The sequence below is a fragment of the Fusarium oxysporum genome, chromosome 7 (assembly GCF_000149955.1).
Source record: "Fusarium oxysporum f. sp. lycopersici 4287 chromosome 7, whole genome shotgun sequence".
Lineage (NCBI taxonomy): Eukaryota > Fungi > Ascomycota > Sordariomycetes > Hypocreales > Nectriaceae > Fusarium > Fusarium oxysporum.
In genome coordinates, this window is record NC_030992.1 from 3,699,275 (window position 1) to 3,726,767 (window position 27,493).

The following is a 27,493-nucleotide window of genomic DNA, read 5'->3' on the forward strand; positions in this document are numbered from 1 at the left end:
TATGCAAGATACCGCTTCATTCTTCGTGGCTCCTGATGCTCAGCAAAGCCATGCAATAGTATATTGCTAACACATAAAATCCATTTATTCCTATAGTACATATCCATTCATGTCTTGGGTATCGCTAAATCAAAACATCCCATTTTTTCAAGTCGTCTCCGTGCCCTTCAAAAACTCCCCCCTACTGCCCCGTCGACCCTGTACTTGACGCCGCACTCGACGGTCGAGGTGGCAGCGCAGGTACACCATGCGAAGCCCCGGAATCCTCTCTCTGCATCGGAATACCTCCCATCATGCCCATCCCGATCCCCATACCCGGTAGCGGCAGCTGAGGCTGCGGACCCTGCCCATCACTATCCTCCGCCTGACTGTCCAGCTGCTCCTGCGCCGCCTTAAGGTCCAGTTCATGCAGCCTTTGCTTTTCAGCCGGATCGATAATATCATCATCGTCACTCCAGTAGGGATCATCATCATCGAGTTCAGGCATAGCCATGCGCTTCCAGAACCGCAACTCCTGACGATGTGCCTTCTCATCGACGAGTTTGTTCCAGCGACCTTCGTCTTCGTCGTACTTGCGCCGGTACTCGCGGAGGCTTTCGTTGGCGCGGCCTGCGTGCGCTTGCATCTGCCAGATTTGTTCGCGAAGACGAGCGTTCTCATCGCGTGCATCGGCGAGTTGCTTACGGTAGGAGCGGTGCCAGGCTGCTACGTCGCTGACGTGCTTTGTCTTGTACTCGTGGAATTGTCGAAGGAGGTTTGCCATGGCGTTGGCGTATTGCGAGAGGAGTTTGGCATTAGCGTCACGGCTGAACTTTGCCTTTTCGAGAGACTCTGTGAGGAGAGATACGAGAGCGTCGATGTTTTGTTCTTGGCCTGGATAGGTTAGCTGTGGTTCAGCGAGTGTGAGATTGGGTACATGCCATTTATATCATCGGCAGCATTTTCAATGACTTGTGAATTGCTGACCCCCTGTGCCCTCGCCCTGTTCCTCACTCGTCCTAAACCATTGACAATATCTTCTGTAACTCTTCGGTTCTCTGCAAGTTGGCGGCTGAGCTCCTCAACCATACCATAGATGTAGTTAAGTTCAGCTTGGTGGCCCGCAGGCGTAGGAACAGGCATCCCGGCAGCCATGTTCGTCCCATTCATACCATTCATCATAGCGATCTGCTGCTGCTGCCACTGATGCTGCGGTTGCGGGGAGTGCTGCTGCTGTTGGTACTGTTGTTGCTGCTGGTAGTGACGCGCCGTAGACGTTGGAGATGGCACAGGCGCGGGAGAAGAAGGTGAGGATAATGGTGGATCGTGGGGGTTCGGGCTTGGAGGCGCTTGAAAGCTCATGTCTTGTCCACGCGGGAACCTACGTCTTGAGCGTTTGGAGGATGGTGTTGGTTGTCTTAGCCTTGTTTGTGGATGGAGCTGGATGCTTGATTTGGTATAGCCTAGCGGTTCCCCCCCCCCCACCCCCCCCTCAACGCTGCGACACTTCACCAGCATTCGGAGGGGCGCAAAATTATTTTACCGATGACGGTGGACCTTGATTGACAACGATTGAAGAAAACCCCTGAACAAAAGATTGATAGAAGATGGAGTTTTTTGTATAAGACGAGTAGTAATTTCAAGGCAAGGTCCTAATTCTTTGGCACTTCAAGACAAACTCCAATTGATCATATCTACTAGGGATGACCTAACTTTAGAACATGGACCCTTATATTCAGGAACAAGCCATTCCCTGTACTATACAAAAGCAGGATCACTCATACTGACAAGCTCATTTGATTGTCTCTTATTTTGATCATTGACTTTTTGTATCCTTTTACATTTCCCATAACTCCAGACAGATTGAACTCAATCCGTCAGGGTAGTCTTCATGAGAGGTCATCTAAGCGAGTGACTGCTGAGCAAGGTAGCGACCGTCACTACTATAAGAAAGGAAAGCTGTATAAAATCTCAGGTCATTTACTTCGTTTCGTCATATCGTTGAGTGCATTGCACTGATTCGTAACATGGGTCCTGTAGTCAGTCACCAAGCGCCAAATTTTTCTTTCACTCTGGAGTGTCAACCTCCATCCTGTCTTCTGAAGGCTTTGTATCCATGATCAAGGATTCTTCCGCCGGCTGTGAGGGTTCCAGTGTCGATGTCGATGTCAGAGTCGACTCTTTCTGTTCAAAGACAGGGGGAACAGCTGCGCTGCTGCCACTCATACCCCCAGTAAGCCCGCCGCCTCCCATACCGTTGCTTGCCGACAACCGGTATTCGCCATCAGGCTTACGCTCAATGATACCCTCATCCAGTGCCCACTGGGCCAGAAGGCCATCAACTCCAAGCCTGCCACCTTCGCCTTTCTCCATGTGCCGACCAACATGTTCGGTCCATTCGTCCCACGACGATGGGCCTTCGAAGATGCTCTGGCAGCCTTGCTTTGGGCATGCTGAGCGCTGCGGTGGTAACCGACGCTGAACGAGACAAGACACCTGCATGTCCTTCACATGCGTATCCCACTCAGATTGTAGTTTACTATCGCCCTTAGCAATCGCTCTCTTAATCTGAAAAGGTGCATGCATTCGTCGCAAGTGTTGAGTGAACAAGTCTTTGCGATTGAACTCGTTGCCCTTGCCTTCGGCCGTGCTCTGGGGACAGGATGAACAACGATAGTACTGCAGACATAGATGTTGAGATGCAATATGTCGCTTCCATTCGTTCTTGGAGCCAAAAGTGCTGGTACAGCCAGCGAATGAGAACGCACATGGGAACGGCCTTGTATGGGCCGCAGCAATGTGTTTCCTCAATGAAGATGAATCCTTGAAAGGAGCATGACTGCAGTGGTTGCAACGCGTGTCCTGCTTGGGGAGCGACCGTCGTGGCGGCTTGGCTGCTGCATTGGCATTGCGAAGTGTTGCCAAAGGATCATCATTACTATGCTCCTCAGTCTCGCCCTCAGGTCTTATGTCAGGCATTCCGTCAGGAAGAATCGTGCGCGGCCTGTTGATATTTTGAGTTTCGTCGCTTCGATGCCGAACGTGGCTTAAGGCCTTCAACTGCTCAGCGGCTTCCTGCATCTCCGCAGAGTCCTCCACTTCGTCTTTCGGTTTGCCATGTCCACCTGCTGGGTTCGCATACGATGGGGCTGAAGGACTAGTTTGTGGAAGATGCTCCTTTCGCTCTACAGAATTGGGCGTTTCCCTCACGGCCGGAGAATGGAAAGTGATATCGTGACCTTCGTCTCGTCGAACACGTGCGGGCGTTCCATATGCGTGGTCCCTTGCCTCTAGAAGAATTCGGCCATCCTCGACTTCTCTTGCAGATGGCTTGATACCAGAAGAACCTACAAGTCTGTGATACAAGTGAATCATGTTGTGAGAGCTTATGTACCCCAAGAAGCAACAAACTTTGTCGTGCTGCACCACGTTCCAAATGGAGTGGGGCATGGAGATAAGGAGCATTGTCGGCGGTCCAAGGAACATGCCTTCCACGGCGATTTTGTCGCCAAGGGGCGGTGTGCTTTGTAGCCATTGGGAGAAAAAGGACATATCTGGGCTAGCATCACCAACAAAGGTCGTACAAACGAGGACACGGTGCTCTTCAAACCTAAGGTCAACAACTGACTCTGGGTCAATAAGCTGTTCTTCGCGGTTCCCTTGGCCCTCTGTGTCGACTCCGTTCTGTGATTCTGAACGAGGTCTGGTGGGCATTGGCGCAAGAGCAATACTATGGCCCTTTCCAGGTGTCAAGGGCATAAAAACCGGATGATGTGGGGACGAATGTGTATTCGAGGTACTGCCATTCGTTTGCCGAGGAGTCTGAACCAGTTGCTGCTGCTGCTTCAGCGATAACACTTCCTCGTGGAGCTTCTGTGTCGTAAAGGGGCGCCCACTACTGAGCTTTTGCAGCGCCTCGACCAAATTTGACGTAAAGGAGCGTTCTGTACTGTCTGGGCTACGATCGGATGTGCAGGCTGCTATGGCTTGCTTCACGCCGTGGCTACCGGCCATGGGAGGATCCGGTACCGCGCATGTGTCCAACAACAAGAGGATATCGGACTGGGCATCCTCGAACAGGCAACGGACACCATCCCATTTGAGTTTTGCAGCATCTTCTCGTGCATTACTATGGGAAAGCTGTCAGAGGCAGGAGGAAGAGGACATGTGAGAAATGTTCGACTCACCAAGCCCAAAAAAGCTGGCCATCCGAGCTTACGTAGCCCTGGCCAGCATAGTAGATAATGAGCAGGTGATTGGCTCTTGCGTTCTCGAGAAAAGAGGCAATCTGAACTCCAAGCTTAATACTAGGGTTCGGTACTGTGGGAATGTGCCATCGCTCAGTTCGGTATTTGTAGTGCTTCTGAAACACTTGCTCGAGTGCAGCCAGGTCTTCATCAACAGACTCGTCTTCTTCCCACCTTAATAGTAACACAGAAACGTCAGTGTATGGGTGACGTTCGGTCTGTCTCTGGATCAGCATAGCAGCATCCTGTAGATGCCGTGCAAAAGACTCAAAGTCATGTCGTTCGGAAAGAGGAGCTGCAGCCTCCTGAGCTGGATAATGTTGCTGAGGCTATATCCGGAGCCTGGGTTAGCAAGGACATGCGGAAAGCTGGAAATAAAAGCTGACCGATTCGTGAGGGAATTGTGTTGGCGGCGGCGGCTTGCTAGGAGTCGTGTTGACCTTAGGAGCCAGCTTTCGCTTTTTACTCGAAGGTTCCATCGGGCAAGGCTGTGAGTCGATGTAGATGCAGTCGTCAGCAGGTTAAGCCGGCGGAGGTCATTGATCAATCGAGGACGAATCGGCCAAGGGATCGAGCACGAAAGTTCCTGCTACCTAGTCGTTGGTTAAGAATCAATATCGTCGTAATTTCGGTATAATTGACGTCGAAAAGAAGTGAATAGAGACGGCGAAACAAAAATATACGGGCAGGCGAAGGGGATTGAAATCGAACGATGTGCGAAAAAGTCTCGGCTGATGAGGTCAGAAGGAGGGACAAGGTAGAGGCCAATGGCTACAGAAATGTGGAAAGTCAAAGCACGCCCACGAGGAAAGAGACACTCAAAGTCGCAAGAGGTGAAAGAAGAAGAAATTGGCAGAGGGAAACAGGTGAGGCTGGCTCGGCGAGGCTATCGTGGCCGACCTAGGCCCAGGTCATGGAAGATGGGTACAGTTGGTGCTAGGGGTTCTTCATTGGCTATTAGCCGAGCAGAAATGCCACAGAAGAGGAGAGCCAAACTGAAAGTGGCGGCCTCCGCCTCCACTTCGTCAGCCTCTCACTCGCCAAGAGCAAGGTCAAGTCAACGCGGACTGTACTGCATTGCATTGCACCTCAGCGAGAGCCGGGTAAGATGGGGCTGTTTCGCCTTGTACGAACAACAAGAGCATACTGATTGTCTGATCATGTACTCACTTTTGAACAATTTCCCAGTATCAGGTTATTTCACCTCACTTCGCTCAGCTCAGCAGCAAACTCGGCTGTCTCAGCAACTCCTGTGAGAAAAGATAAAAAGGTAGCTGGAACTACTATGGAGGGGTTGAACGTTGAACTGAGGGGGTTTGACGAATGGAACCAAAGATGGAAGGCTTCACAAAAGTTCTCAGCTGATAAAAGAAGGAGGAGGAGGTAGGAGAGGAAAAGCCTAGATCAGCATTATTTCCAGCGCCTTACCTACCTTGAGCTGCACAAATCATCCATGGCCAGCACAGCTAAAGTTCTCACACAACTCTGAACAACTGCCCAGCCAATCCGAGCCTCATGCTCCATCCCCCTCTATTCTCACAACACGCTACAGATTCACTGAGACGCATGTGGGCTGCGATAAGATTGACACATTGGGGAATGGTCGAGTCAAATCTGGAGTATTTTTTTTTTTTTTTTTTTTTTTTTGGAGTGAATCACTCTCATTGAGTTAACTTCACTCTCCGAACTCTGATAACAGCCTCTACTGACAATGTCCTCATTACCTGACCTACTTATCTCACCTGTATCGAGGCACTACAGTGTGTGAATTTATCCTAACCCACCTGAACGCTAATTACGACGAGACCAAGAGCACCGAGGCTGGTCTGGGGTCTGTCCTTTGTGGGCCGCTTATTGAGACCCTGAGATCTGTTTTGCAGTTGCAGCGTTTTAGCTCAAGCTGATCAGCTTTCAAAGTTTCAACGGCGCAAGCCCCTCAATCGTCTACACCCAAACACTTGCTATCGTCCTCGGTTATCATTCGATTCATACTTCAATGTCACCATGGCATAACCAAATCGAAAGTATTGCAGCAATGAGCTTTCGGAGTGGAGAAATGGCGCACCCAACTCAACCCCCGGACGAGCCGTGTCGACTTGTCAACACGGCTGTGGACAGCCAACAACAGCTGCTGCGCCGTGGAGGGCGAGTAGGAGAGCAGAACACGAAACAGCCGGGTCTTTGACGAATGAATGCAGCACCTGGCGAGAGGGCCGCTCGGCAACCTTGTCCTAAGCATGCACAACGGTAACACTGATTGCAGAAGCACAGCCTGTGTCGCCAGTCGTTGTAGACCTTGAGCTTGCTCCATTATGCTCTTTGGCACGGGACCATGCAAGCCGAAGCCTCCAGCGTAGATAGTAGATGTCTTGAAAGTCAATGGATTGGTCGCTCACATATGAGGCCATTGGGCTGCATAAGTGATAAGAATCACTTGCCTCGCAGCCTAGCATCCTGAGGTACGTCTGCAGATAGCAACCACAAAAGCAGAGCCTCGGTGTGGGCAGGGCTGACGCATCTAAACAATCCTATTGTTTGAGATGCAGCACGTATCCCTGTTGGTTCGGCAAAACTCAACTGCTCAAGTTGCATGTGGAGGAGGTTTCGTCTAACTATCGTCTAAGATTAGTAGAGAATAGCGAAGCCCCCGTCCATTCGCTGAAAGCGCGATGTATCCTTCTTTTCCTTTCGAATGCGATTATACCAACTAGTATAACGAAAGTGGAAAGATGCTGACAGCTTCATTTGATACTCTGTAGGGTTCTGAAATAGATTCAGGTGGGTGTAAGTGGAGGCTGGCAGGCTGGGGGGAATCCAGAGCCTGCTGCAGTAAGCGGAGACATTGTATCTCCTCATTCTACCGTAATCACATCAGTTTGCATTCTTGACATTCCATTCCATCTTTGGGTGTTACAAATACTTACTTAAGGAACACAAGGCCAGAAGGATTTAATCTACTTCTATTGTAAGTAACACCTCGCCAATAGGTTGATGAGTACAACAACCGCGTATTTGATCGAACTCCGTAAGCAAAATTGTTGAGCCCCAAGGTTGATTACGAGGTTGAATCCTTAACCCTCGTATCTCAGTCAGAAGATTCTCGACGAAAAGAAAGACCGCGCGTCTCATTCAGCACTCGTGTAAAGTAAAGATACAACCTTGGTGCCGTGTGCCGAAGATTGGGCGTACCGTTCAACTAATCCGTGGATTCCCATCGAAGCCTAAAAAATCCAGGTGCACCATGTAACTCGATGGAGGCAGTTGTGGTTCTCTTGGGTATCGCTTGGCTCCCTCATGGAGATTTCAAGAATTGGTATTGAGAAACCCAACATTCCCAATATGGAGACGAGATCGTTAATGTCCCTGATTCTAATAAGAAACCCTGAACAGTGACAACTGACAAGTGGGCGAGGCTCGGTTGCGGGAGTGTGGCGAGCACAGCCACAGTCTGAAGATCTACGCAGCCAATCAGAGCTTACAGCGGACTAACAATTTCCATCTTCGGTCGTTCTATTTCCGTGACTGTAAATCCCATCCCTTCTTGTGGGAAATGTCACTGATGGGAATATGGGCTTTCCGACGGAGCTGCCCATTCCCGTTGATTCGTTTCGTAGATCAAACGCAGGCGATTTATCTCTACAAACCACAAGCCAAGATCATCGAGGCAAAAAAAGCCAAAGCTTTTAGAACACGCCAAGAACAATCGATGGGCCCGTGAACTGGCGGGAGAGCATGGGTGGTTGAAAAGAGAACAGCCAAGCTTACACAGCCACTCTCCAGCCGTCTCGTGTCTGCGAACCACATGGGACGGACGGGATGTAGAGTTTGTATGGTCATCGTTTCAGCCCAGACAATTGGATCTCATGATTTCTACGCGTACTGGACGAGCAGAGAGGGATTCAGCGATCATCATCTGCATCCCACATGTCCTCTATTAAACGTGCAGTAGCCAGGAGAAATGTCCTGTGTCCAACCACAAGACAAGCCGCTGTCAGGATGTCGAGTGGCGCGTGAGTTTCCAAGCCTGGGCAAGTTCCCGTCGCCTCTGCAGTCAAAGATTCGAAAATTTACAGGGGTCGAGGGGCACCATCTCGCTGTTCCCAGCAGAGGCTTCCAAGATTCCTTCACTGACGAGCTTGACTCCCGCGCAAATCCGAGAGGTCCGCTCACTGTTGCGTCAGGGCTTCCAGGGATGATGGATCCAAAAATGGCTGCCCTGGGCTTCCATGAGGCGGGGCGACCTGCGTTACGTTACGTAGTGCAGACTCTTTAGTCTTGGGTTGTCGCTCACTGCCAGCCAAGAACTGCTCTGCTGAGAACTATGACTATGACTGCCTGGGCTGCCCACAATCTGCCTTACTGTACCTAGATCAATCAAATCTTGAGCTTTCAACTTCTCCAAAACATCAAAGACCACTCATCTTAGCCCACGCGGCGTGATCAGCTTCAACCCTCTGAACACAACCGCCCACCTGATCTCGATAAGCGACAAGAGCCAAGACCTTCTACAGCTCACCAACAGCTGTGCGCGACAGTGACACCTTTGCAAACACCCAGATCGCCTGTATCTCATCTTCCTTTACTCGATTGAAGCGCAAGCCGCAACACAACTACGTCCTCTGCGCCCATGGACTCCGGCGGAGTCAGGAGAAAGGATACCACCAAAGGCCCGCCTCTTCGAGTTCTATCACTCGGTAAGCGCCCGCCAAGATGACGTCTGCCTTGTTTGGTCTAATGCTAATACGCGCCAGATGGAGGAGGTGTCCGCGGTTACTCCATATTCATTATCATCCAGGAGCTTATGCACCGAACTTTTGTCGAGATCGAAGGCCGCGCTCCCAAGCGACACGAAATTCCTAAGCCATGCGATCATTTCGACCTAATCGTCGGTACTGGTACAGGCGGGCTGATCGCCTTGATGTTGGGTCGGCTGCGTCTTGACCTCGAGACGTGTAAAGAGCTCTACGTTCGTCTAACGCGCATGGTTTTCCAGACCGACAAGACTATTGCGGGTATTCCTTATAGATCAACCTTGTTCAAGGCCAGCAAGCTCGAGGAGGCTATCAAGGCAGCTGTGCAAGAGCACACTGTGAAGGAGAGGGAAGGCAACGATGGCTCCGATTCTCCCCTCACCAATCCTCTCAACGCTGCGATGTACTCAAGCGCCGGTGCCCCTCGCCGAAACCAGAGCAATGCAAGCACCGTTAGCTTTAGCGCTCGCAGTCCCGCTTCGCAAATGGCGTATCGACCTGCGTATAACTCGAGATACGGTGATCCTAACGCGCGCCTATACGATCATCGAGAAACCCGCACCAAAACGTGAGTCATCAACCTCAATTGCCTTCTCCCCATGACAGCATCGCTAACATATTTTCTAGCGCGGTAACAGCAGTTTACAAGGGTTCTCCTCGAGGTTCACCCGCCGCTCTTTTGCGATCCTACGATTCTCGAAAAGAACCTCCCCCCGAGTTCGACTGCAAGATTTGGCAGGCCGGTCGAGCCACTTGTGCGATCGGATTGGCCTTCAAGCCCATCACCATTGGTCAATCAGTTTTTCACGATGACGGTGTCGGCACTTTCAACCCTAGTCCAGAAGCCCTGGACGAAGCTGTGGTCAACGAGTGGCCCGGTCGCGAAGTGGGTGTCTTTGTTAGCGTCGGTACTGGCAGACGGCCCAAGGGCAGCGATTCGAATTCGCAGGTGTGGTATGAAGGCTTCTTGGGCGATTTTGCCGAGGCGCGTAGGAAGTTGATCTCCAAGATCGAGGGTTGCGAGAAGATTCACGAGTACATGATGCGCGAGCACCTTGGAAGGCGAAATGTCAGTATTGACGCCTACTACCGCCTCAACGTGGAAGTTGGTGTTGGTGAGTTTGGAATGAATGAGTGGAACCGACTGGGCGAAATCAGCACTGGTACTAGACGGTATATGTCAAGGGAGGCCGAGCAAAAGATGATTCAGGGTATCTCTTCAAAGCTTGCCAAAATCCACCGAGCCAGGATCCGTCACGCACGAGCTCCCGAAGGAATCCCAGAACTTGTCAAGTCAACTTCAACCACATGGGAGATGCCTATGGCATTTGAGCTTGCAGGAGATATTCCAACTGCTGTTCCACTTCCTCACAGCCCCGCGAGCCGGTCTTCATTCGAGTCGGGGTCAGATAGTTTGCATATCCGCAACAACAACCATAACGGTTCGCCACGAAGCTCCAACGAACGAATGCACGCAGAAACGTCTGTACCGCATAACGTTCCCAACTCTCCTCCCTTGGGACCTCGTGGCCCCAGCGCCAGCGCTCCGGCTCTACATCCAGAGGATCGTTTGGCAGTATCATCACCTACACCGGCGCAGTACCGCGAAGGTGTGTCGGGCCAAGACTTGATCGCTATTGTGAGCCCAGACGAGTATCCCAGGCCACCTCCCAACATGGCCGCGCCGCCACCGACACGGATTGAACCGCCGCCGCTGCCACCCAAGACGCCTCTCCCGGAGAGCCAGCAACATCAAGGTCGAAGAGTGCCTGCGGCCGCGCCTCCTTACCCGTTAGACGATGACGAGCCCCCGCCCGTGAACATGGCCCGAAAGCCGGACTACCGGGGAAGATAAGCATATTTTGATGCGGCTTCCTCATGAGATGATCCCTGCAATTTGAGTTTGGGTATGAAAAATGACGTCTCGATTCTTGATACGAGCTCGAATCTACGAAAATCCATGAAATGAGACCTAGAACGATTATGAGACTGGCGTTGCGGGTGGAGGAATTGGTGATGATGTTTCTTGTTTCTTCTGCTTCTGCTTCTGCACGACTAGATACCACCTGGTTTTACTTGGATGCGAACCTTTGAATGTACTTGATGTTATGAAATTGATGGAAAGATGCTGGATTCTTAGCTGTATATCTGTTGGTCAATGTGGCTGTACTTGTATAATGGAAACTAGCTTTTTATTCATAACGGCTGCCTATTCTCTTCGGAGATATGAAGGTTAATTAAAATGACAAATGGGATTTCTTGGAGTTTTTTTTTTGTCTCATTGTTTGATCAGCTGGTACTCGGAGGATTTGAGAGCTCTAAGATCGCGGGTAAGCAGATCTTCGATACGACAGCTCGCGGTAGCATCCGGCCCCCCACTGATTATTCCCTGTCGAGGTCTAGGCCTTGATAGATCGTACGGTAGGTAAGAAAGTCGTAATAAACCCCTGTTTGCCTCTGGTCTATGATGAATATTCCTGCGAGGGATGTCGTAGTATACGCTCTCTTACGATGTAACGCACGGTTCGCTCTTTTCATTATCAGCAGCTGTCAATTGAGACAATGGACTGATCACGGCTTACCACGAGGCAGCTGAAAGCTCGCCTTGGAGCTAAAATGAGAATCCATTCGCCCGTCCGTCGATATTCGCGACTATGCTTGACCGTTTTGGGATAGCTTCACGATTTAACCTTCGATTCAAGGTTGAGCTTGTCGTCTTTAATTGGAGAGTTTGTAGCAAACGTTTCTGGCTAGGGCGTGTTAATCCAAGTTCGAGACTCGGTACGATTGCCGTCACCACGAGAAGAGGTGCATAACAGCATCACCATTGCTGGGTCTGGGTTCTCTCTCTCTCTCTTCCAGGCAACTTCTTCTCTTTGTTCCATCACATCCGCTAGAAGGGAGGGGGGAAAAAGCAAGCAAGCGTATTGTCACTGTGATCAGCACCCACGGAAAGACACGCGGACCCTGGTTCGACATTTCTTTGTTCTAGTTTTTGCTTGGCATATTGTCAAACGCCTCTGAAAAATTGAGAGTTTCTGTCATCTTCAACGACGGGAAAACAAGACAGGTCCTTTTCTTCGATACTGTACTGGGGGTGACATTGCATCGATATTGGGTCTTTCAACAACCCGCGTATTCAAAGGAAGAGAAGAGGAGAGGCGAGAGGAAGAGACTCCCAGCATCCACGCAACTTTGCGCCAGAGACACGCATACTGCACTGCAACCAGACAATCCCTCCCTGGACCAGGCCTGGGAAGAAGGACACAGCCTACAGCCTACAGCCGCCCGTTGCCGCGTTTGGTCAACAGGCAAAGGACGCTCGGCCTCGCGCTTGAATTGAGATTAGATATATTCCCATCTGTTCTCTCTCTTCCTGTCTCTGCTCCTCTTGAGGAACAAACATGGCTCTCAATTGAACCCCTACAACATCGGGCATCTCAGTCATTGAGCCCAAAAAAAAGACACACCCATCTTCTTTTCTCCCTGCAGTTTGCACACACAAACTGCATCTTCGATTTAGAACCAACAACCATCCGCCGCAATCCTGGTTGACCCCTGGCCTGTCGTTGAACCAACAACCTCACTCAGTGCCTGACCGGTTCTCATTTGGGAGTGCTGAGCCAATCAATCGCTTGAACGACGTCAAGGGGACACCGAATATTACCAACATAGATCGCCTGTCATTCTCGATTTGATCATTTTTGGGGTATTGCAAAGCGATAAAGGAAATCGCTAAAGTTGTTGGTGGAACGATGATGCCGGTACTAGGAGCCACGCCGATGCAAGTCGCACCTCGACAACGAGCTCCGCGACAAACGTCATCGTGCCTTGAATGCCGTCGTCGCAAGCAAAAGGTGGGTTTTCTTCATTGAGGTCTTCTCAATTGAAGTGGTATATCTTTGGTCTTTTCAGCCTAATTGTTTGCCACCATCATGTTAAACGAAAGCCAGATAAAACCCGACTAACATGCTTATAGTGCTCTCAAAGTCAACCATGTACAAATTGCTTTCGTCGGTTTCCCTCACCTGAATGTATATATGAAGTCAAGTCTTCCAAAAGGTTAGTGTATTTGGCCTACCGTGGATAAACCCTCCGTCATTGCCCTTCCAGGATCTCTCTTCTACAGCGACTAACATGCTCTAGACATCATCCAATAGCTTCACGTCCTAAACCACCTCTAGTGGTAGATGTACGAGAAGGCCCTTACTCACATCTCAACCCTGCGTCTATCCAAGACGCTCTCTATTATCTCGAGGATGAAAGATCACCATCTTCCTCGGCAACTAGTCCTAGCACATCCGTCGCCACTTCAGCTACACAACCACGAACTGATCTATGGTTGCCTTACAAGATTCAGTCATCAGCAAATGGTGACGACGACGACACCATAGCTCAGTCTGTATGGACCATTACGGCAAAGAGCACCACAAAAGCCAAACTCAATTATTCTAAGGAACGGGTCACAGAGATCTTAGGGTCTCAAGATCACGATGAGCGGTACAATATGCTTCCGCCAGTTGATGGCTCTGCAGTGCAGCTAGAGTACCTTCCCATGAAACCTACCAAGCTAAACAAGGAGTTAGTACGCATTCGTAAGTTACGTTTCTCATTTCCGTCTCCTTGTTCACTAATACGTGTGGTCTAGACTTGCAATTACTCTCACGCTTCAAATGCGCAGTAGACGGTAACCCGGATCCTGCGAACGAGTTCATGAACTTCTGGATTCCCTGCACTTTGCAAGATCCCCTCCTTCTCCAAATCGTCTTATTTACATCATCATGCTGGTTGTCTGAAACCCGTTATCTTCCCAAGGCTTTACAATACGCACATAAGCACCAGGTTTATCGGATGCTGAATTCTCAGCTCACGGACCAACAAGCACAGACGAGCGATACTTTAGTCCTTGGCGTTGTCCAGATGATTGCAGACTCTTGGTACTGGGGCGCTACGCATGATTTAAAAGCCCACCTTAGTGGTCTGAGAGGGATGATCAACCTGAGAGGTGGACTGTCTCAGCTCGGTTTGCGTGGTTATCTGGCCAAGATGGTCCTCATGTAAGTTGTTGCACAGCAGTTGCCAAGAGAATGCTGCAGCTGCGGTACCTTGATCTTCGTCATACAAGAATCTGACGTGGTACAGTCACGACATCGTCATGGCGCTCGCACATGAGATCAAGCCATCCATGTATGGACATCCCGGCTTCGAGTTCCGAGATTCTCGTACCATGCCCTTCAAAACGGCCTTCAACACCCCTTTTATTAGCAACTGGCAATCTTTCAGAGAATGCTCAAATTCTCTACAATTACACCCAAGCACTGCTCAAATACTCGACGACATTAGGAGCTTGTTCTCAGCCGTTCTAGCTTTACCGAGAAATCCAAGTTCTGAACACGTCCAAAGGGTTCTCTCAACGGCTCATTGGTTTCATGAGAGGATCCTGGATCTACCGGAAGACACACCAGCTCTTCAATCTCCAAGACCTTCCCAATCATCTCGAGCAAGCTCGATCGAGAGCCCAGGCAGTTCTGCGGGATCACTTAGAACTGACAAGTCTTCATCACCCTTCGTACTTCCAGACATGGTGTATCGCGTTATCCGCAAAGTGGCCTTGATCTACTGCAAAGCAATCCTTAATCGTTCCCCAATCAGCTATGCGTGTTCTGAAGAAGACATTCAAGCGATTTGGCTATCGATTTGGCAGTCCGGTCTGGCAACTTGGAAATCAGTTCTCGGTATCTTCGCATGGGTCATGATTGCCCTCGTGACCAATTGTCACAAAATTGGCCCTGGCCGTCTCATCAAGACCTTGACCATGTCTACCATGATGTCCATCGGGATGGAGAACTGGGACGTCTTCAACCATATAGCGAAGACTTCCTTCAGATTACAAAGATGGCTGGCAGGAGGACGCGATAATACAAACGACCTTATGGGAGGAGAGAAAGTGGTGGACAAATATGGCTTTGGGATGACGGGCGCATTACCACCTGTCGATATACCAGCTGATGTGGAATCATCAGAAGATATTTAAATATGTGCAGGCCTCGGCTCTGCAACGCACAAAGTTCCGCCTTCAGTCACATGCAGATACGAGCAATGAATGGTCTTTAAGCGCGGAGATCATATCCGTTTAGATGTTCAATGACGACATGTCTCAGCTCAAACAATTGTGACACCATTAAAAGTGTCAAATACTCGCCTTCTCCTCGAATAATTTACAGGCTGCTCCTCCCTCTCATGCCGCTTCTTACTACCTGAAGAGGGCAGTCCATAAAGTTGTACAACACCGAATTTGGTTATTACGTGGTACAATGTACGATTTCACTCCGCTTCGAGGCAACATACCGAATGGCGATGTTCTCTTGCCAGGAGATGATGGCTATGAGGAAGTGTTGCAAAGATGGAGCGCGGCTTGCGTGAAGAGAGCAGTATGTCAAACGCGTCGACATCCTTCACGATACTCACATAGCATAGGCAGTTGTTATCTTACCGATTAACTCACGAGAGGTATCTGCGGCAGTCAAATTTGCAGTTTCGAATCAAATACCGATGACGGTATGCGGTGGTGGCCACTCATCCAGCGGCGCCTCATCATCCGAGGGAATGGTCATTGACTTAAGAAAGATGCGAAAGGTCAAAGTTAACGCAGAAGCTATGACCGTCGAGTTCGGAGGGGGCTGTCTATGGGAAGATGTTGACACAGCCCTCGAGCGGCATGGTCTGGCGACAGTTGGAGGTGTCGTCAATCACACAGGGGTTGGAGGACTTACACTCGGGGGAGGCCATGGTTTTCTCACACCTCGACACGGTCTTACCATCGACAACCTGTTGAAGGCGGAAATTGTTCTTGCAGATGGGACGATATTCGAAGCATCCGACGACACAAACCAGGATCTGTTCTGGGCTATTCGAGGCGCTGGTGCACAGTTTGGAGTCGTAACTCGCTTCGTATCTCGAGCTCATCGACAAGACAAAGTCTGGAGTGGAACGTTGGCGTACCCGGCTGATAAGCTACCTGACTTGCTGCGCTTTGCGAATGTGTTGTATGAAAGACCGAACCCAGATGGGCATTGCTTCGCATTGGGCCTTGGCTTTGGACCTGATGAGACGAGCCGTGTCGTGTCCGCTATCCCTTTATTCCACGGCTCGGAAGAAGATGCCAAGCAATATTTCTCTGGTCTCCCCGAGATAAAAGCAACAGCTAACAATACGGAGATGATGACGACGGCGAAGACGAACACGCTCCTCAACTCCGTAATGGACCACGGCATTCGACGACTCATGGGCTCAGGCAACATCACAATGCCCCTTGATATCGAACCAATGCTACAAACAGCAGAAACATTCTGGGAATTCTGTGAATCACGCGACGGAATGGGCAAGTCTGTCTTGGCTATTGAGTTTTTCCCAACAGACAAGATTCGTGAGGTCCCCCAGGATGCAACAGCCTACGCCAATCGAGGAGACTACTACGACGCCATGACTTCTTTTGCATGGGAGAACCCAGCCTACGATTCAGAGATACGGCAGTTCAATAGAAGCCTCTGTAAGAGGATACGGGAGACGAATGGGTATTCAGCTACGGCGGGTGGACACTGGAGCAAGGGGCCTGTGGGGGTGTATATCAATATTGAGGCTGATAGTATATCGCCCAAGGATGCTTGGGGCGTAAATCTGCACAGATTGAGGGAGTTGAAGAAGAAGTTTGATCCGAATAATGTGTTTAATAAGTGGCATGGTATTGCTGAGGATACAGCTGGGACAGGGTAATGAGATTGAACAGAAGCCATTCGAGATATTATGGTGAATGAAATGAGACTACCGTCTTAACAATTTGAGCTTGAGGATTATTCGTATAAGCTGGAATATAAGCCGTATTGCATTTCCGTCAAGAACTAACTTATGTCTTCTAGGTCGTGCATGGGTCTTGCGACGTTCGATTAGGAAGATTTGGTTGATTCGTTGTCGCTATCGACGGAGTAGCATGACACTTTTATCTATCCGTACATGAATGATAGCACTGAAATTCTATCTGGCCTGGCCTGATATCATTCTGCTTCAATTGTATACAACAGGCTGGTGCTATGGTAGAACATGTCAGTCTCCAGAAAGCTTACCCTAGGCCTCCCCCTCTGACTTGCAAGATGAATAATTCGTTTCTCGTCCCCTCCCACAGCATACTCATACTGTGAACAAATGATGGAAGCTAATGCACTTTGATTCATAATAATTTCAACAGAGTTCAGTTTATTAATCGGAAAACATGCAAAGATTCCGAATTCCATCACAGTACAGGGTAAGTTCCGAGACACGATACGATAGTAACACCACCCATGGTGTTTATAAGACAAGGGATGATTGAGCTGACGCTGAGGAGAACGCGGGGCAATTGCCTTCCACATCAGCTGTTTCAACTCTGGACGGCTCACTAATTGCGCTGCGGAATAGAACCTTCGTTGGACCGAACGCCATGCACCGGCCGGCAGCTTGATAGAGTCCGAAAGTCTCACGCCTGAAGCGCACCAACCAATAACCAACATAAGCGAAGTGAAGCAAACCTGAAGGGATTACAATTGAGTTTCGGCTATGACTTGAAATTTCAAGAATCACTCAGTCATGTTGACGATGATGAGGAGAGTTTGCTTGGCCACCATCGAGAAACGGGAGACGGCATGCCAGTGACGTTAGTGAGTGCGTTCCTAGGTCCAAGTTCCGGAGATAGGAGGGTTTCAAGGTTTAGGTCAACCGCACTAATGAGCGACATATGGCGCGACAAACGTACGGAAGATGCCGCACAAGTTTACGATATGTCATATCTGTCTGTGAGCTTGGCTTGGAACAAGAGACGCTCTAGGCGATGGAAAATGCTCAAGGCTGGTGTTTTGTGGGGGTTTGTGAGCAATGTAGAGGGATCTACAGGGGATTTCGTGGAGGTTGAATGTAACGGTATCGCGATATTGAAACGCCTAAGCGGAATCCCTTGTCTTTCAAGTGGTGTTATGGGAGTTGAAGGGCGAGCTATTGATCAAGGTGTAGGGAGATGGGATGATGAGGCTCACCGTATACTGAGCCCTAGAAGGAAAAGCAAAGTGATGAACAGGTACGAAGCAACATGCCACAGATAAGTCGAAGTTAATGCACTGACTGCATCGCATCACGCACAGGTACTGCCTGTAGGTGTAGCCTGTAAGGTAGGTGAGGTGAGGTAAGGCAAGGTAGTGTAGCGGATACAGTAGCAAGTTACGGTTGTAGTCGATTAGTTAGCTGACAGCCACATAGGCTCTTCGGAGTGAGATCCGCGGCACGGAATAGGCCAACGCTCGCAATGCTTATGTATACCCGATCAGTACAAGTGCATCGCGGTAGTTGAGCAGGGTCCTCTTCTTTATCTTGTTCTTGTTTTATTGTGTTTCATGGCAGTTGGAGCCAATACTTACAAAACAACAGAGGAGATTGCAGATGCAGCCGATGCATGCACACGCCCTGCCACACCTGAACTTCTTTAGGCAGTTGTAAGCAGGGTCGGATTTTCAGCTTCTCCCATGCGTCTTTTCCCCTTCTATGCATGCTGGCTTGGCACGGTGAATCCGTCAATTCTACTCAACTTGGCGGAGAAGAGTCGGGGGTGGAGTTACATCACATACAGTAAGTTACAGCATACCGAAAGTGTCCGACGGAATATTTATATTCAGTGACGTCAGGGGTTTGTAGCGGCGGTGAGGGATGCGATGTTACCATGATGCCTCTCTGGTGGTGAGTTATTTCCGTGGTGTTTGGACTAGTAACGGTTTCAAGAAACACAGGGCATTTCATTTCTAGGTACTAATAGACAGGGGAGATGGTAACCTCACTTGTATATCATAATGACCAGATATTATAGAGTTGAAGAGATTTCAACAATACCACGTACATAGAGCATTGTAACTTATACTGAATATGCACCTTGGCCAACGTGATTGACAAATCTCTACGTAGACAGAACAAGGTGGAATCGACAGTGGGGGTTCCATGATGGAGGGGAAACCCCGCCCTTCAAGACATCATAACTCTTGTTCTCTCTATTCTCTCAAGAGAACTGCCGACATATGATAGCAACTCATTACCGCCAGAGATAACAAACAACAACCTCAAAATAGCTCTACAGTATCAACAATGGCTCCCATCGGCGTAGCATTGATCGGCGGAGGCCTGTTCGCTAAACAGGCACACATGGTGCGAAACCCCCAATACAACCACCCAATTACGTATGCAGAATGCTGAACAGAGGCCCGACAGCCTGCTATCATGAAGGCAGATAACCTCGCTCTCAAGGCCATCTACTCCCGTTCTCTCAAGTCGGCCAAGGAGACGGCTGCTTTGAACACCCGCTCCGGCCAAGAGCCGGACTTGTACTCGGCCGATTCGGGATCTGGCAAGTCTTTCGACGACCTTCTTGCTCGCGAGGACATTGAAGCTGTTATCATCGCATTGCCCATCCCGAGCCAGCCCGAGCACATCAGAGCTGCTCTCGCTGCTGGCAAGCATGTCCTTGCCGAGAAGCCGCTTGCTCCCACCGTAGCTGATGGCCAGAAGTTGATCGAATACTACCGTGGTCTAGGAGGCAAAGCTACCTTCTCGATTGCAGAGAACTTTCGCTACAAGCCATCGTTCGACTATGCTGCTGCAGAGGCCTCCAAGCTCGGAAAGCTGCAGCACTTCAGTGTACGCGTGTTCTTCTACATGAGTGAAGATTCTCAATGGTATGGCACCGCTTGGCGCGCAAAGCCTGAGTTTCAGGGTGGTTTCCTGCTCGACGGCGGAGTGCACTTCTCTGCAGCGACCCGACAGCTCCTCACAGATCCAGCAGTCGATGTGACAGCCTTCACGACTCAGACACAACCTCACCTGGCACCAATCGACACCGTGAACGCGGTGATCCGACTCAAGAGCGGTGTAAGTGGCACGTACCAGCAGTCCTGCGGCTCCAAGATGAGTACCTCAGTATTCCAATTCGGCTACGAGAAGGGTTCTGTGGTGGTCGACGGAGATAAGGTGACCGTTACGCCGTGGGATGATGAGCCTGTTGTCAAAGAGTTTGAGAGAACGAGCGGTGTGACGGAGGAGGTTGAGGCGTGGGCGAAGGCGTTGGCTGAGGGAAAGCCGGATAAAAGGCAGAGCGTCGAGGAGGCGTTGGCGGATCTCGAGTTTTTGGAGTTGATGTTTGAGAGTGGCCTTAATGGAGGGCAGGCTAAGAAGTATGAGTGTCAGTTGTGAAGGTGAGATTTTGGTGCAAGCAATAGGTCGGTGTGTAAGTCACTGGGTAGTAATATTGCGCCAGGAATATGAACAGGCATCAGATACAGCAGCTAATAGTAATACAAACGAAACATTAGCCGAATAATGTGACTAAATTTTACTGGCTTCGTAAGCCAAGTTTGTGACTTTCTGAATTCGCAGTACTGAGCCTCTTGGCCTTAATGATCCTGGTTTGCGATATACTGGCTGGTAGGCGAATAGCACAGCAAGAAAGCTTCTGACGTTGAATCAGGGTGCTAAAATAAACTGGTCTAAAGTCCTAATAAAATATACTAAGTTTACCTACGCTTTTTTATCACTTAGATAAGAGGTCCTAAGTTTTCTTGCCTCCCCTTGACTGTACTTATGCTTACATATATCCTTAAAGCTTAGCCTTTGCTTTAATTGCATCGTCATCAACGACCAGCTCCTGCAGCTTCTCACGAAGCGTTGAAGCCATACCATCCTTTAGCGGTCTATTCGTCTCACGATCAACATACACCTGTATAAACTCTCCTACCGCCTTCACCTCTTCCTTGCCCTTCTCAAAGAGCGCAGTCTCGTACGTGACGCTAGATTTACCTAGCTTGTTGACACGTAGGGCAAGCTCCGCGACGGCAGGGTACGCGATAGACGAGAAATAGTCTGTGTGGGTGTGCACGCACATGCCAAACTGTGGTGCTGTAGGAGGATGGAGACCACAATTCTCAATGAGGTATGCGTTGATGATGGAGTCGAATCTGAGAATTGAGGGTTATTCGCTGGATCTTGAGATCTTAGAGAGATCGTCGCTTTTGGTCACTTACAAAAAGTTGTAAACGGAATTGTTCATGTGGTCATACATATCATTGTCGTTCCTATTAACAAGGGAGTCAGTCTATCGAAGCGATAAATCATATCCCCTTCTACACGTGAGAGATGTCACCGTGACGGTAGACGCATTCCGCAATTTGCAAAGATAAGGTCAAATGATGAGCGATGGTAATAATCCGGAGCAAAGGATACGGCTTTAGCTTAAGCATCAATGAGGCGCAAACTCACCATCGCGTGCGGTAGTCAAGGAAGAAACGATAGTCTTCTCTCTTGCGGGTCTTTAGCTCCGCCGGTGAAGCCTTGTTACCCATTCCGCGGTTCGATTCTCTGGGGTAAAGATAAACGCCTGTTGAGTGGTAATGGATCCGTAGCGTTCTCGACCGTGGCTTTTGCTTATGCCCTTTTCACTTTACGAAGGACTTGTTCTGTAGTAAACAACCAGTAGCGCCGTCTGCGTGGGTGGAGAGGCGTGAAGTCTGTTGGGCGAATTGCCAAGGAAATAAACAAATCAAACAAGAAATGCGACCGAGGTCAATGAGTCTAGACTTTTGGCCCAAGGAAGGGACTGACACTGATGATTTGATCCTTCGACAGTTGCGCGCGATGTGAAATATGGGGTAGCTTTGTAGTCTGGACCCCTTATGTCTCTGATGGTGTTTATGATATTTCGATGAGAAAATAGCCCCAGTGTTTTGAGAATCGGGAGCCGAGGGCAGAATCTCACGATGAGGCAGAATGAATTGAAATGGAATAAGATGAGATCCGAGAAACAATGAATTCCTGGGGTATTCACTTTTGGATGTCTTTCCGAGGTTCTGGGTTGCCCAATCTCAAAATGGAAAAGCCGAGGTTCGAGCCAACTCTTTGACGTACGTGCTGCCCTGAACTTTGAATGTTTGTTCCCAGCCCCGGAAATTGATGAGGCATTCCCGTCTTCAAGAGCGGTTTGTCCGCGCGCGGGGCAGATTTTAGTAGACGGTTGACCTAGATTCCGCGGTCGTGGCAGCTAAGGTCGGGCACTCAAATCCCCTAGAGCACCCCAGAGACAGTGGATGACGGGGAGGCCTGGACTGGACTGGACGCCTGCAGGCCAGTGCCCCCCAAGCCCTGCTCGTCAGTGGACTTCTAGACTGACCTTTTGGGCTCTTGGCGGGGGAATCTTGAAATCATCTGCCATCACGGGCAAATCACGGCTTTACCTTTGCTCTGCAGAGGGTCGACTCATCCAAAAATGCTCAGACCGCCCGGGGATTAATTACCTAGAACAGGCGAGGGGTCCATTCCTGCCGCATGTCACCGCTCGTTTCTGCCGTTGGCTCAACCCACAGAAAAAGATATCGTCAGAATTTCAAAGACAATGTTTGCCAAGGGAGTCTCGCTAATCCCCGGGCCCACGCGTACAACGTAGACATCAGTGATAATTTGTCACTACACATTCTTTCAACCCTTTGCCGAAAAACGCCGTTCTCTTTCACGCATATCGTTGCCTGCCGCACACAAGTTTAAGAAAGCGCCCCGAAAAACGCCGCATCTTCTCCTCGACTGCTGCTGAGGAATGAGGGCTGCTGCTCTTCGCCTCGGCCCGCACTCCTCCGCATTACGAAGATCTAGGTCCCTGTCCAGGGCCACAGTCAGAGCCTCCTCGTTACCCCCTCGCGAAAGACGCCCCTTTGCAATGGCTGCGTCGTCACCAAAGCTCGAGGCTTCGCCCTCGGAAGACAACATCTTTGCGAATTCTTTCCAGGATCTTGATATTCATAGTGACAAGGGTCTTACACCAAGCCCTGCCCCGAGCCAACCAAGCTCCGATCCACCACAAGCCGCCACCAACAACAATAAACAACAAAATCAAAGACGTCCAAAGCAAAAGAAGAAGCAAGATCCGCCAAAGGTCTCGGATTCGGATGAACCCCTCATTACACCGGTTGGAGACCCTTGGCCTCGGCCGTATCACTTTGAGGGAGATGGATTGCGTCGGGTAGTTCCATACCATTTCACTTACAACACACATTGCAAGGAAAGGTGGCGGAACAGGCCCCTCCTTGAGATCTATGAATCTGAATTCAGGGACCGACCACTAGAGTATTATCGGCAGTCTATGATACGGGGAACTATCTTCGTTAACGGTCGGCGAGTCGGGCCCGATTATATTCTCCGGAATGGTGACCTTATTTCTCACACTCTGCACCGTCATGAACCTCCGGTAACAGAGGACCCTGTGCAGATCATCCACGAGGATGAAGATATGATCGTTATCAACAAGCCCGCGGGAGTTCCCGTACACCCTGCAGGCAGGTACAACTTCAACTCGGTCGTTGAGATTATGAAATCAGACCGCGGCCCAGCATTCTTGCCATACCTCTGCAACCGCCTGGACCGTCTCACAAGTGGCATCATGTTCATCGCAAAGAACCCAACTGCCGCAGAGGCGTTGGGCATCAAGATCAAGGACCGCACAGTAAGAAAAGAATACATTGCACGAGTGATGGGCGAGTTTCCTGATGGCGAGGTCGTTTGCGACCAACCCATTCTACAAATATCTCCTAAGCTTGGCCTTAACAGGGTGCGCGCGAATGGCAAGACAGCGCGAACTGTGTTTAAGAAGTTGGCCTACTACCCTGCCGAGGGAGAGAACGACGTAAACGAGCGCCCTAAAACTCCTGAACAGGTTCAAGAGGAGAAACTTCGCCCTTGGGTAAACAAGAAGGGATACTCCATTGTTCGATGTCTCCCTGTTACGGGTCGCACTCACCAGTTGCGGGTTCACCTTCAACATCTCGGCCATCCTATTCAAAATGATCCTATCTATGCTAACCGGCGGGTCTGGGGCGTCGATCTGGGACAAAACGACGCCGATGCGACTCAAAACACAGACGAAGACATCGTCAGCCGGTTGTCTCGGATGGGCAAAGACGAAGTGGCGGAAGCTGTTGCTTATTACGATGCCATGGTGGATAGATATGAAGAGAAGAGGGCCGAGAAGCTTACGGGCGAGCTCTGCGACATTTGCGAGACACCTCTATACTCAGACCCTGGTGAGCATGAGCTGTCGCTATGGCTCCACAGTCTTCGGTATGAAGATGCAGGTGGTGCCTGGTCCTACGTTAGCCCGTTGCCTCGATGGGCTCTTCCACCGGAGGGAATGAGTGGCCCAACATCGGTGGGTGGGATGGAGGAGTTGGTGGAGGCGGTTAAGGACGAGAACCCTGAGATATCATGATAATTGCCATTCCGTACAAGCACCAAGCAACTTCAGATGCCTACACTACATACATATTACGACCATCGCGTGGACAACGCCACCAAATAGAACGAGATGGCAACTCGTAGATACATATGAGCAGCTGAACTATAGTACATCTCGGATGAGAGTTGCAAAGCTACCGAACCTATCAGACAGGACCAGCTTGATCCCGCGGCGCCAGGGTGAGGATCCGATATCCGGGTCACCCTGTGGATCTACTATTCGTGACCAGGGTCGGCCTATCCCCGTCAGTAATACAGACAGACTATGACTATTTAGCTTATGCATGAGGTTCCTAGCCCGTATACACTGGAGGCTGAGCCAAGATAGGGCTTGGCTTCGAAACCCTTGAACATTCTTCGAAATTACAAGCCTAGGGTTTGTGTTGTTGTGATGCAAGGCATGCGACCGATATCTGTCTTAGCTATGGCGCTCGGGATACCCTTCACCCAGGAGCGCGGATTTACAACAGATAGGCCCAAAGTTTAAGACAAGTCAGTGATCCACGGTGGCTACCAACGGGCACTTACTAGAGGCTTCGTCGACGCCAGAGGCGCAACATGAAGCAACCAGTACGGAAGCCACTGACAGACTAAACTCATCCCTCACCCTCGGAACAACCAGTCCTCTGGAGCGAAACCGGGGAGGAATCAAGGTCAATGGTCCTCGGAGGATTGGGTCAATCTAAGCGAAGTACCGTAAGTCTCCAACGGGGCAGCAATCAACCAATATGGGGCCCTCAAAGCTCAAGCACTCAACGCATTCCACAGCGAACACAAGATCAGAACATACAACGGACCCTAGAAAGATGGACCCTAGAGTCGAACGCGATGCCATTGCCAAGAGCTATACCAACCAACAATGACCGTGATGACCGCCTTGGCTACGAGACTTGCGAAATAGCTCAGATAGGGTCGATGATGAGACGGGTCTAAGATTGCTCAAAGCTCCGGGGCCGGAGCCAGAGAGTTTCACTAGATAATAGATGTCAATAGATGGAGAAACAGAACTCCGACTATCATGCCCTGGTGGACGATACATGGGGTAAAGAGTCATGGGGCTATTGTAGATCCTCACGGGGATCTTGGGTCGAGCATTGATTACGTGCAATTATACGGATTGAAGCCTCACCAGACAACTGCTGGCATCCGTACCCATCATGAGAATATCAAGACAAGACAAGACAAGGCCCCTGACAGGGTTTTGATGAAGCTCATTCAATTGCTTTGCCCACTGGACTGGCTAAAACGAAAAAGACCCAGTCAAGTCGAATCACATCATTATGTATCACATCGTGAACTCCACGAAGCATGGGTTTAATCATTGTTGGCAAGGGGTCCATCCTCTAGCACAGCAACGGAATTGTGGCTGGCGAGATATGGATCACAGCACACAAGCAAGCCATGATCGAAGCCTGCGGGTGACCATTTGCGGCTGTTTCTCTTTTTTCCCTATTTTCTGGGGTAAAGAAGACAAGTTCATGATTGGGAATTGCTTGCTTTTTTGCGTTACCTTTCCCTTCTCCACGGGTTCGGTTCTCGTCACCCTTGCCAGCAGCAGTTACCAAGTTCTCGGGTCTTGGTTCTTGGTCACAGTTGGTAATGGCAATCAAGTCGCGCTGCCAAACTCTAATCAAACTGTCAAAGGGTCCATCCCGCTCAAGCTGTGTGGGATGAACCTCACGATCAGAGTTTTTTTTTCTCATCTTGAATGCAACGCTGAGCAAGATGGAAAAGCAAGATTCGTGTTGGCGGCGGGAGAAAGATGGCTCTAGTCGGGGGGAGGCCCTGCTGGGATGGGAGCAAGGAACCCTTTCAGTGAGACGTCATTGATGCAACGCGACGTTGGAGAGAGATACTGAAAACGGTTGAGAAAAATGGATTGCTGACGATTTCAGCTGACGGACGCGCATCAAAATCAGCTCAGCTTTTCAACTGCCGAGACACGTTGGTCGTCATTGTCAAGAATAGAATACAACAAACCTTGGAGAAACCATTGTGAGGTTGAAGGATCTTCCACACACGCAATACAGTACAAACAAACAAACAAACAAAAGTCTTACCAAGCTTACGTTTGAGGTGCTTCTGAGCAAAGAATGACGCCATGCAAGATGTTGTCTGTCTCCGTCTAGGTCCGGCGGGACCATGTTCATTTGCTCGGGGAACCTGGCAGAGAAGATTCTTTTTTCCTTCCAAAGTCTCAAAGAGGGAGCTCACCTGCAAGCCCTAAAAACTCAAAGTAACACAAATGAGCTGTCAGCAGCGGCTCACCACGGCCTTGAGTTTTAGGGGGCTATATCCTTAAAACCGCCCTGTGCTGCTATTCCTCCTGGGGGGTTACTCCTAGCTGCGCCGCAGCATAGACTTTTAGCCCCGAATTGCGACCGCGGTTTATTAGGTCGTCTTGCTTTTTCCTCCGGCGACTGCGAAATGTGTAGTTCATTTGTCCGAGTCTATCAGTGCTTTACGAATTGCCACGCTGAAAAGTGATAGACTGAATGCATGCAGTGGAAATGGCTTTTGCGCTTTCAGGGCCGACAACTCCTCAAAGGAGGCATCTTGTCCGCTGGGGACTGACTGAATGCTGGCTCCGTGCGCTGCAGCCAAGTATTCCTGTACTGTACTTACACGGGGGATCTGCAGGGAGTGGATTTCTGAATTGTTTCTTGTTAAATGTTGGCGGGGAATCCGAAGACTGCAGCAGAGATATGATTGATACAGAGGGCCGAAGCATGGCTCCATCTTCATTGCCATGTGCCCCGGCACCTGATCTGGGGATTGGTTCTTGGCTTTGGGACTTGACCGCAAGATGGTCGACGGTATGGTACTCACAGATCAAACAAGCAGCCGTGATGATGCCATATGGGGGCGGGTTTGGATCGACGCCGTCGAGTAACAGTAGAGTTAGCATGAAAGGGAGGATCAGTGATACGACTCGCGATAAGCATGGCTTGTGCCGTTTCCACTTGATGGTAACGCTCCCACGTTTTGTCCGACTTCTGATACTGTACTAAGGTCAAGGACGAGCGTCTGGTGGTGGTTTACTTTGGCTTTACAGTACGCTCACTTACTGATGGCCCCCCTGGTTCCACGTGCTCCACCGCTACACTACCATCCTTGGATCAACTGTGGAAGAGTCGCAGAGACCTCCGAGAGGTTAGAACCGCGAAGCGCGCTAACTAG

General features: G+C 50.0%; 10 protein-coding genes across 19 annotated transcripts; 6 read left to right on the forward strand and 4 right to left on the reverse strand.

Moving 5' to 3' along the window:
• Positions 1-2: 2 nt before the first annotated feature.
• On the reverse strand, positions 3-1,452 carry FOXG_10592 (uncharacterized protein). The gene is made up of 2 exons (XM_018390022.1): positions 921-1,452; positions 3-873 (listed from the first exon to the last, which is right to left on the reverse strand). The coding sequence occupies exons 1-2, from the start codon at positions 1,339-1,341 to the stop codon at positions 182-184; spliced, it is 1,113 nt and encodes a 370-aa protein (XP_018248398.1). The 5' UTR covers positions 1,342-1,452; the 3' UTR covers positions 3-181.
• A 133-nt stretch (positions 1,453-1,585) lies between these two features.
• Positions 1,586-7,573, reverse strand: FOXG_10593 (uncharacterized protein). Of its 7 annotated transcripts, none has more exons than XM_018390024.1 (5): positions 7,232-7,573; positions 7,151-7,180; positions 4,613-7,083; positions 4,167-4,555; positions 1,586-4,108 (listed from the first exon to the last, which is right to left on the reverse strand). In XM_018390024.1, exons 3-5 carry the CDS (start codon positions 4,703-4,705, stop codon positions 2,047-2,049), a joined length of 2,544 nt encoding a protein of 847 aa, XP_018248400.1. In that variant the 5' UTR covers positions 4,706-7,083; positions 7,151-7,180; positions 7,232-7,573; the 3' UTR covers positions 1,586-2,046. The 7 variants fall into 7 exon arrangements, with proteins under 7 accessions (XP_018248400.1, XP_018248404.1, XP_018248403.1 ...); XM_018390028.1 differs by having other exon boundaries at positions 4,613-4,819; positions 5,397-7,083; positions 7,151-7,573; XM_018390027.1 differs by having other exon boundaries at positions 4,613-4,957; positions 5,397-7,083; positions 7,151-7,573.
• On the forward strand, positions 6,019-6,795 carry FOXG_20331 (uncharacterized protein). Its single transcript, XM_018400614.1, has one exon. The coding sequence runs from the start codon at positions 6,223-6,225 to the stop codon at positions 6,409-6,411; it is 189 nt and encodes a 62-aa protein (XP_018248406.1). The 5' UTR covers positions 6,019-6,222; the 3' UTR covers positions 6,412-6,795.
• A 500-nt stretch (positions 7,574-8,073) lies between the features above and the next one.
• Positions 8,074-11,265, forward strand: FOXG_10595 (uncharacterized protein). Of its 2 annotated transcripts, XM_018390030.1 has the most exons (3): positions 8,074-8,920; positions 8,978-9,545; positions 9,605-11,265. In XM_018390030.1, the coding sequence occupies exons 1-3, from the start codon at positions 8,854-8,856 to the stop codon at positions 10,830-10,832; spliced, it is 1,863 nt and encodes a 620-aa protein (XP_018248407.1). In that variant the 5' UTR covers positions 8,074-8,853; the 3' UTR covers positions 10,833-11,265. The 2 variants fall into 2 exon arrangements, with proteins under 2 accessions (XP_018248407.1, XP_018248408.1); XM_018390031.1 differs by having other exon boundaries at positions 8,074-9,545.
• A 1,467-nt stretch (positions 11,266-12,732) lies between these two features.
• On the forward strand, positions 12,733-15,011 carry FOXG_10596 (uncharacterized protein; the record flags this gene model as incomplete). The annotated part of the gene is made up of 5 exons (XM_018390032.1): positions 12,733-12,834; positions 12,957-13,039; positions 13,124-13,572; positions 13,626-14,034; positions 14,120-15,011. The coding sequence occupies 5 exons, from the start codon at positions 12,733-12,735 to the stop codon at positions 15,009-15,011; spliced, it is 1,935 nt and encodes a 644-aa protein (XP_018248409.1).
• Positions 15,012-15,291: 280 nt separating this feature from the next.
• On the forward strand, positions 15,292-16,750 carry FOXG_10597 (uncharacterized protein; the record flags this gene model as incomplete). The annotated part of the gene is made up of 2 exons (XM_018390033.1): positions 15,292-15,408; positions 15,455-16,750. 2 exons carry the CDS (start codon positions 15,292-15,294, stop codon positions 16,748-16,750), a joined length of 1,413 nt encoding a protein of 470 aa, XP_018248410.1.
• Positions 16,751-18,969: 2,219 nt separating this feature from the next.
• FOXG_10598 (glucose-fructose oxidoreductase) lies at positions 18,970-20,409 on the forward strand. The gene is made up of 2 exons (XM_018390034.1): positions 18,970-19,192; positions 19,256-20,409. The coding sequence occupies exons 1-2, from the start codon at positions 19,133-19,135 to the stop codon at positions 20,231-20,233; spliced, it is 1,038 nt and encodes a 345-aa protein (XP_018248411.1). The 5' UTR covers positions 18,970-19,132; the 3' UTR covers positions 20,234-20,409.
• A 17-nt stretch (positions 20,410-20,426) lies between these two features.
• FOXG_10599 (acyl-CoA thioester hydrolase) lies at positions 20,427-21,985 on the reverse strand. 3 transcript variants are annotated; one of them, XM_018390035.1, is made up of 3 exons: positions 21,296-21,985; positions 21,061-21,111; positions 20,427-20,994 (listed from the first exon to the last, which is right to left on the reverse strand). In XM_018390035.1, exons 1-3 carry the CDS (start codon positions 21,376-21,378, stop codon positions 20,637-20,639), a joined length of 492 nt encoding a protein of 163 aa, XP_018248412.1. In that variant the 5' UTR covers positions 21,379-21,985; the 3' UTR covers positions 20,427-20,636. The 3 variants fall into 3 exon arrangements, with proteins under 3 accessions (XP_018248412.1, XP_018248414.1, XP_018248413.1); XM_018390036.1 differs by having other exon boundaries at positions 20,522-20,994; positions 21,061-21,131; positions 21,296-21,885; XM_018390037.1 differs by having other exon boundaries at positions 21,061-21,985.
• Positions 21,986-22,319: 334 nt separating this feature from the next.
• FOXG_10600 (pseudouridylate synthase) lies at positions 22,320-25,463 on the forward strand. The gene is made up of 2 exons (XM_018390038.1): positions 22,320-25,009; positions 25,082-25,463. The coding sequence occupies exon 1, from the start codon at positions 22,623-22,625 to the stop codon at positions 24,285-24,287; it is 1,665 nt and encodes a 554-aa protein (XP_018248415.1). The 5' UTR covers positions 22,320-22,622; the 3' UTR covers positions 24,288-25,009; positions 25,082-25,463.
• A 114-nt stretch (positions 25,464-25,577) lies between these two features.
• FOXG_20332 (uncharacterized protein) lies at positions 25,578-26,334 on the reverse strand. Its single transcript, XM_018400615.1, has one exon. The coding sequence runs from the start codon at positions 26,014-26,016 to the stop codon at positions 25,657-25,659; it is 360 nt and encodes a 119-aa protein (XP_018248416.1). The 5' UTR covers positions 26,017-26,334; the 3' UTR covers positions 25,578-25,656.
• Between the last annotated feature and the right edge of the window lie 1,159 nt (positions 26,335-27,493).

Excerpts from the sequence above, each read along its gene's own strand:
- FOXG_20332 (XM_018400615.1), bottom strand. The coding sequence starts at position 26,016 with ATGAGAAAAAAAAACTCTGATCGTGAGGTTCATCCCACACAGCTTGAG.
- FOXG_10595 (XM_018390030.1), top strand. The coding sequence starts at position 8,854 with ATGGACTCCGGCGGAGTCAGGAGAAAGGATACCACCAAAGGCCCGCCT. Across the intron at positions 8,921-8,977 it reads TCTTCGAGTTCTATCACTCG|ATGGAGGAGGTGTCCGCGGT; the intron begins GTAAGCGCCCGC and ends AATACGCGCCAG. Across the intron at positions 9,546-9,604 it reads CGAGAAACCCGCACCAAAAC|CGCGGTAACAGCAGTTTACA; the intron begins GTGAGTCATCAA and ends CATATTTTCTAG.
- FOXG_10599 (XM_018390035.1), bottom strand. The coding sequence starts at position 21,378 with ATGGGTAACAAGGCTTCACCGGCGGAGCTAAAGACCCGCAAGAGAGAA. Across the intron at positions 21,112-21,295 it reads CTTGACTACCGCACGCGATG|GAACGACAATGATATGTATG; the intron begins GTGAGTTTGCGC and ends CCTTGTTAATAG. Across the intron at positions 20,995-21,060 it reads AATTCCGTTTACAACTTTTT|ATTCGACTCCATCATCAACG; the intron begins GTAAGTGACCAA and ends CTCAATTCTCAG.
- FOXG_10600 (XM_018390038.1), top strand. The coding sequence starts at position 22,623 with ATGAGGGCTGCTGCTCTTCGCCTCGGCCCGCACTCCTCCGCATTACGA.
- FOXG_10598 (XM_018390034.1), top strand. The coding sequence starts at position 19,133 with ATGGCTCCCATCGGCGTAGCATTGATCGGCGGAGGCCTGTTCGCTAAA. Across the intron at positions 19,193-19,255 it reads TCGCTAAACAGGCACACATG|CCTGCTATCATGAAGGCAGA; the intron begins GTGCGAAACCCC and ends GAGGCCCGACAG.
- FOXG_20331 (XM_018400614.1), top strand. The coding sequence starts at position 6,223 with ATGTCACCATGGCATAACCAAATCGAAAGTATTGCAGCAATGAGCTTT.
- FOXG_10592 (XM_018390022.1), bottom strand. The coding sequence starts at position 1,341 with ATGAGCTTTCAAGCGCCTCCAAGCCCGAACCCCCACGATCCACCATTA. Across the intron at positions 874-920 it reads TGCTGCCGATGATATAAATG|GCCAAGAACAAAACATCGAC; the intron begins GCATGTACCCAA and ends TAACCTATCCAG.
- FOXG_10593 (XM_018390024.1), bottom strand. The coding sequence starts at position 4,705 with ATGGAACCTTCGAGTAAAAAGCGAAAGCTGGCTCCTAAGGTCAACACG. Across the intron at positions 4,556-4,612 it reads CACAATTCCCTCACGAATCG|CCTCAGCAACATTATCCAGC; the intron begins GTCAGCTTTTAT and ends CTCCGGATATAG. Across the intron at positions 4,109-4,166 it reads GGCCAGCTTTTTTGGGCTTG|TAATGCACGAGAAGATGCTG; the intron begins GTGAGTCGAACA and ends GCTTTCCCATAG.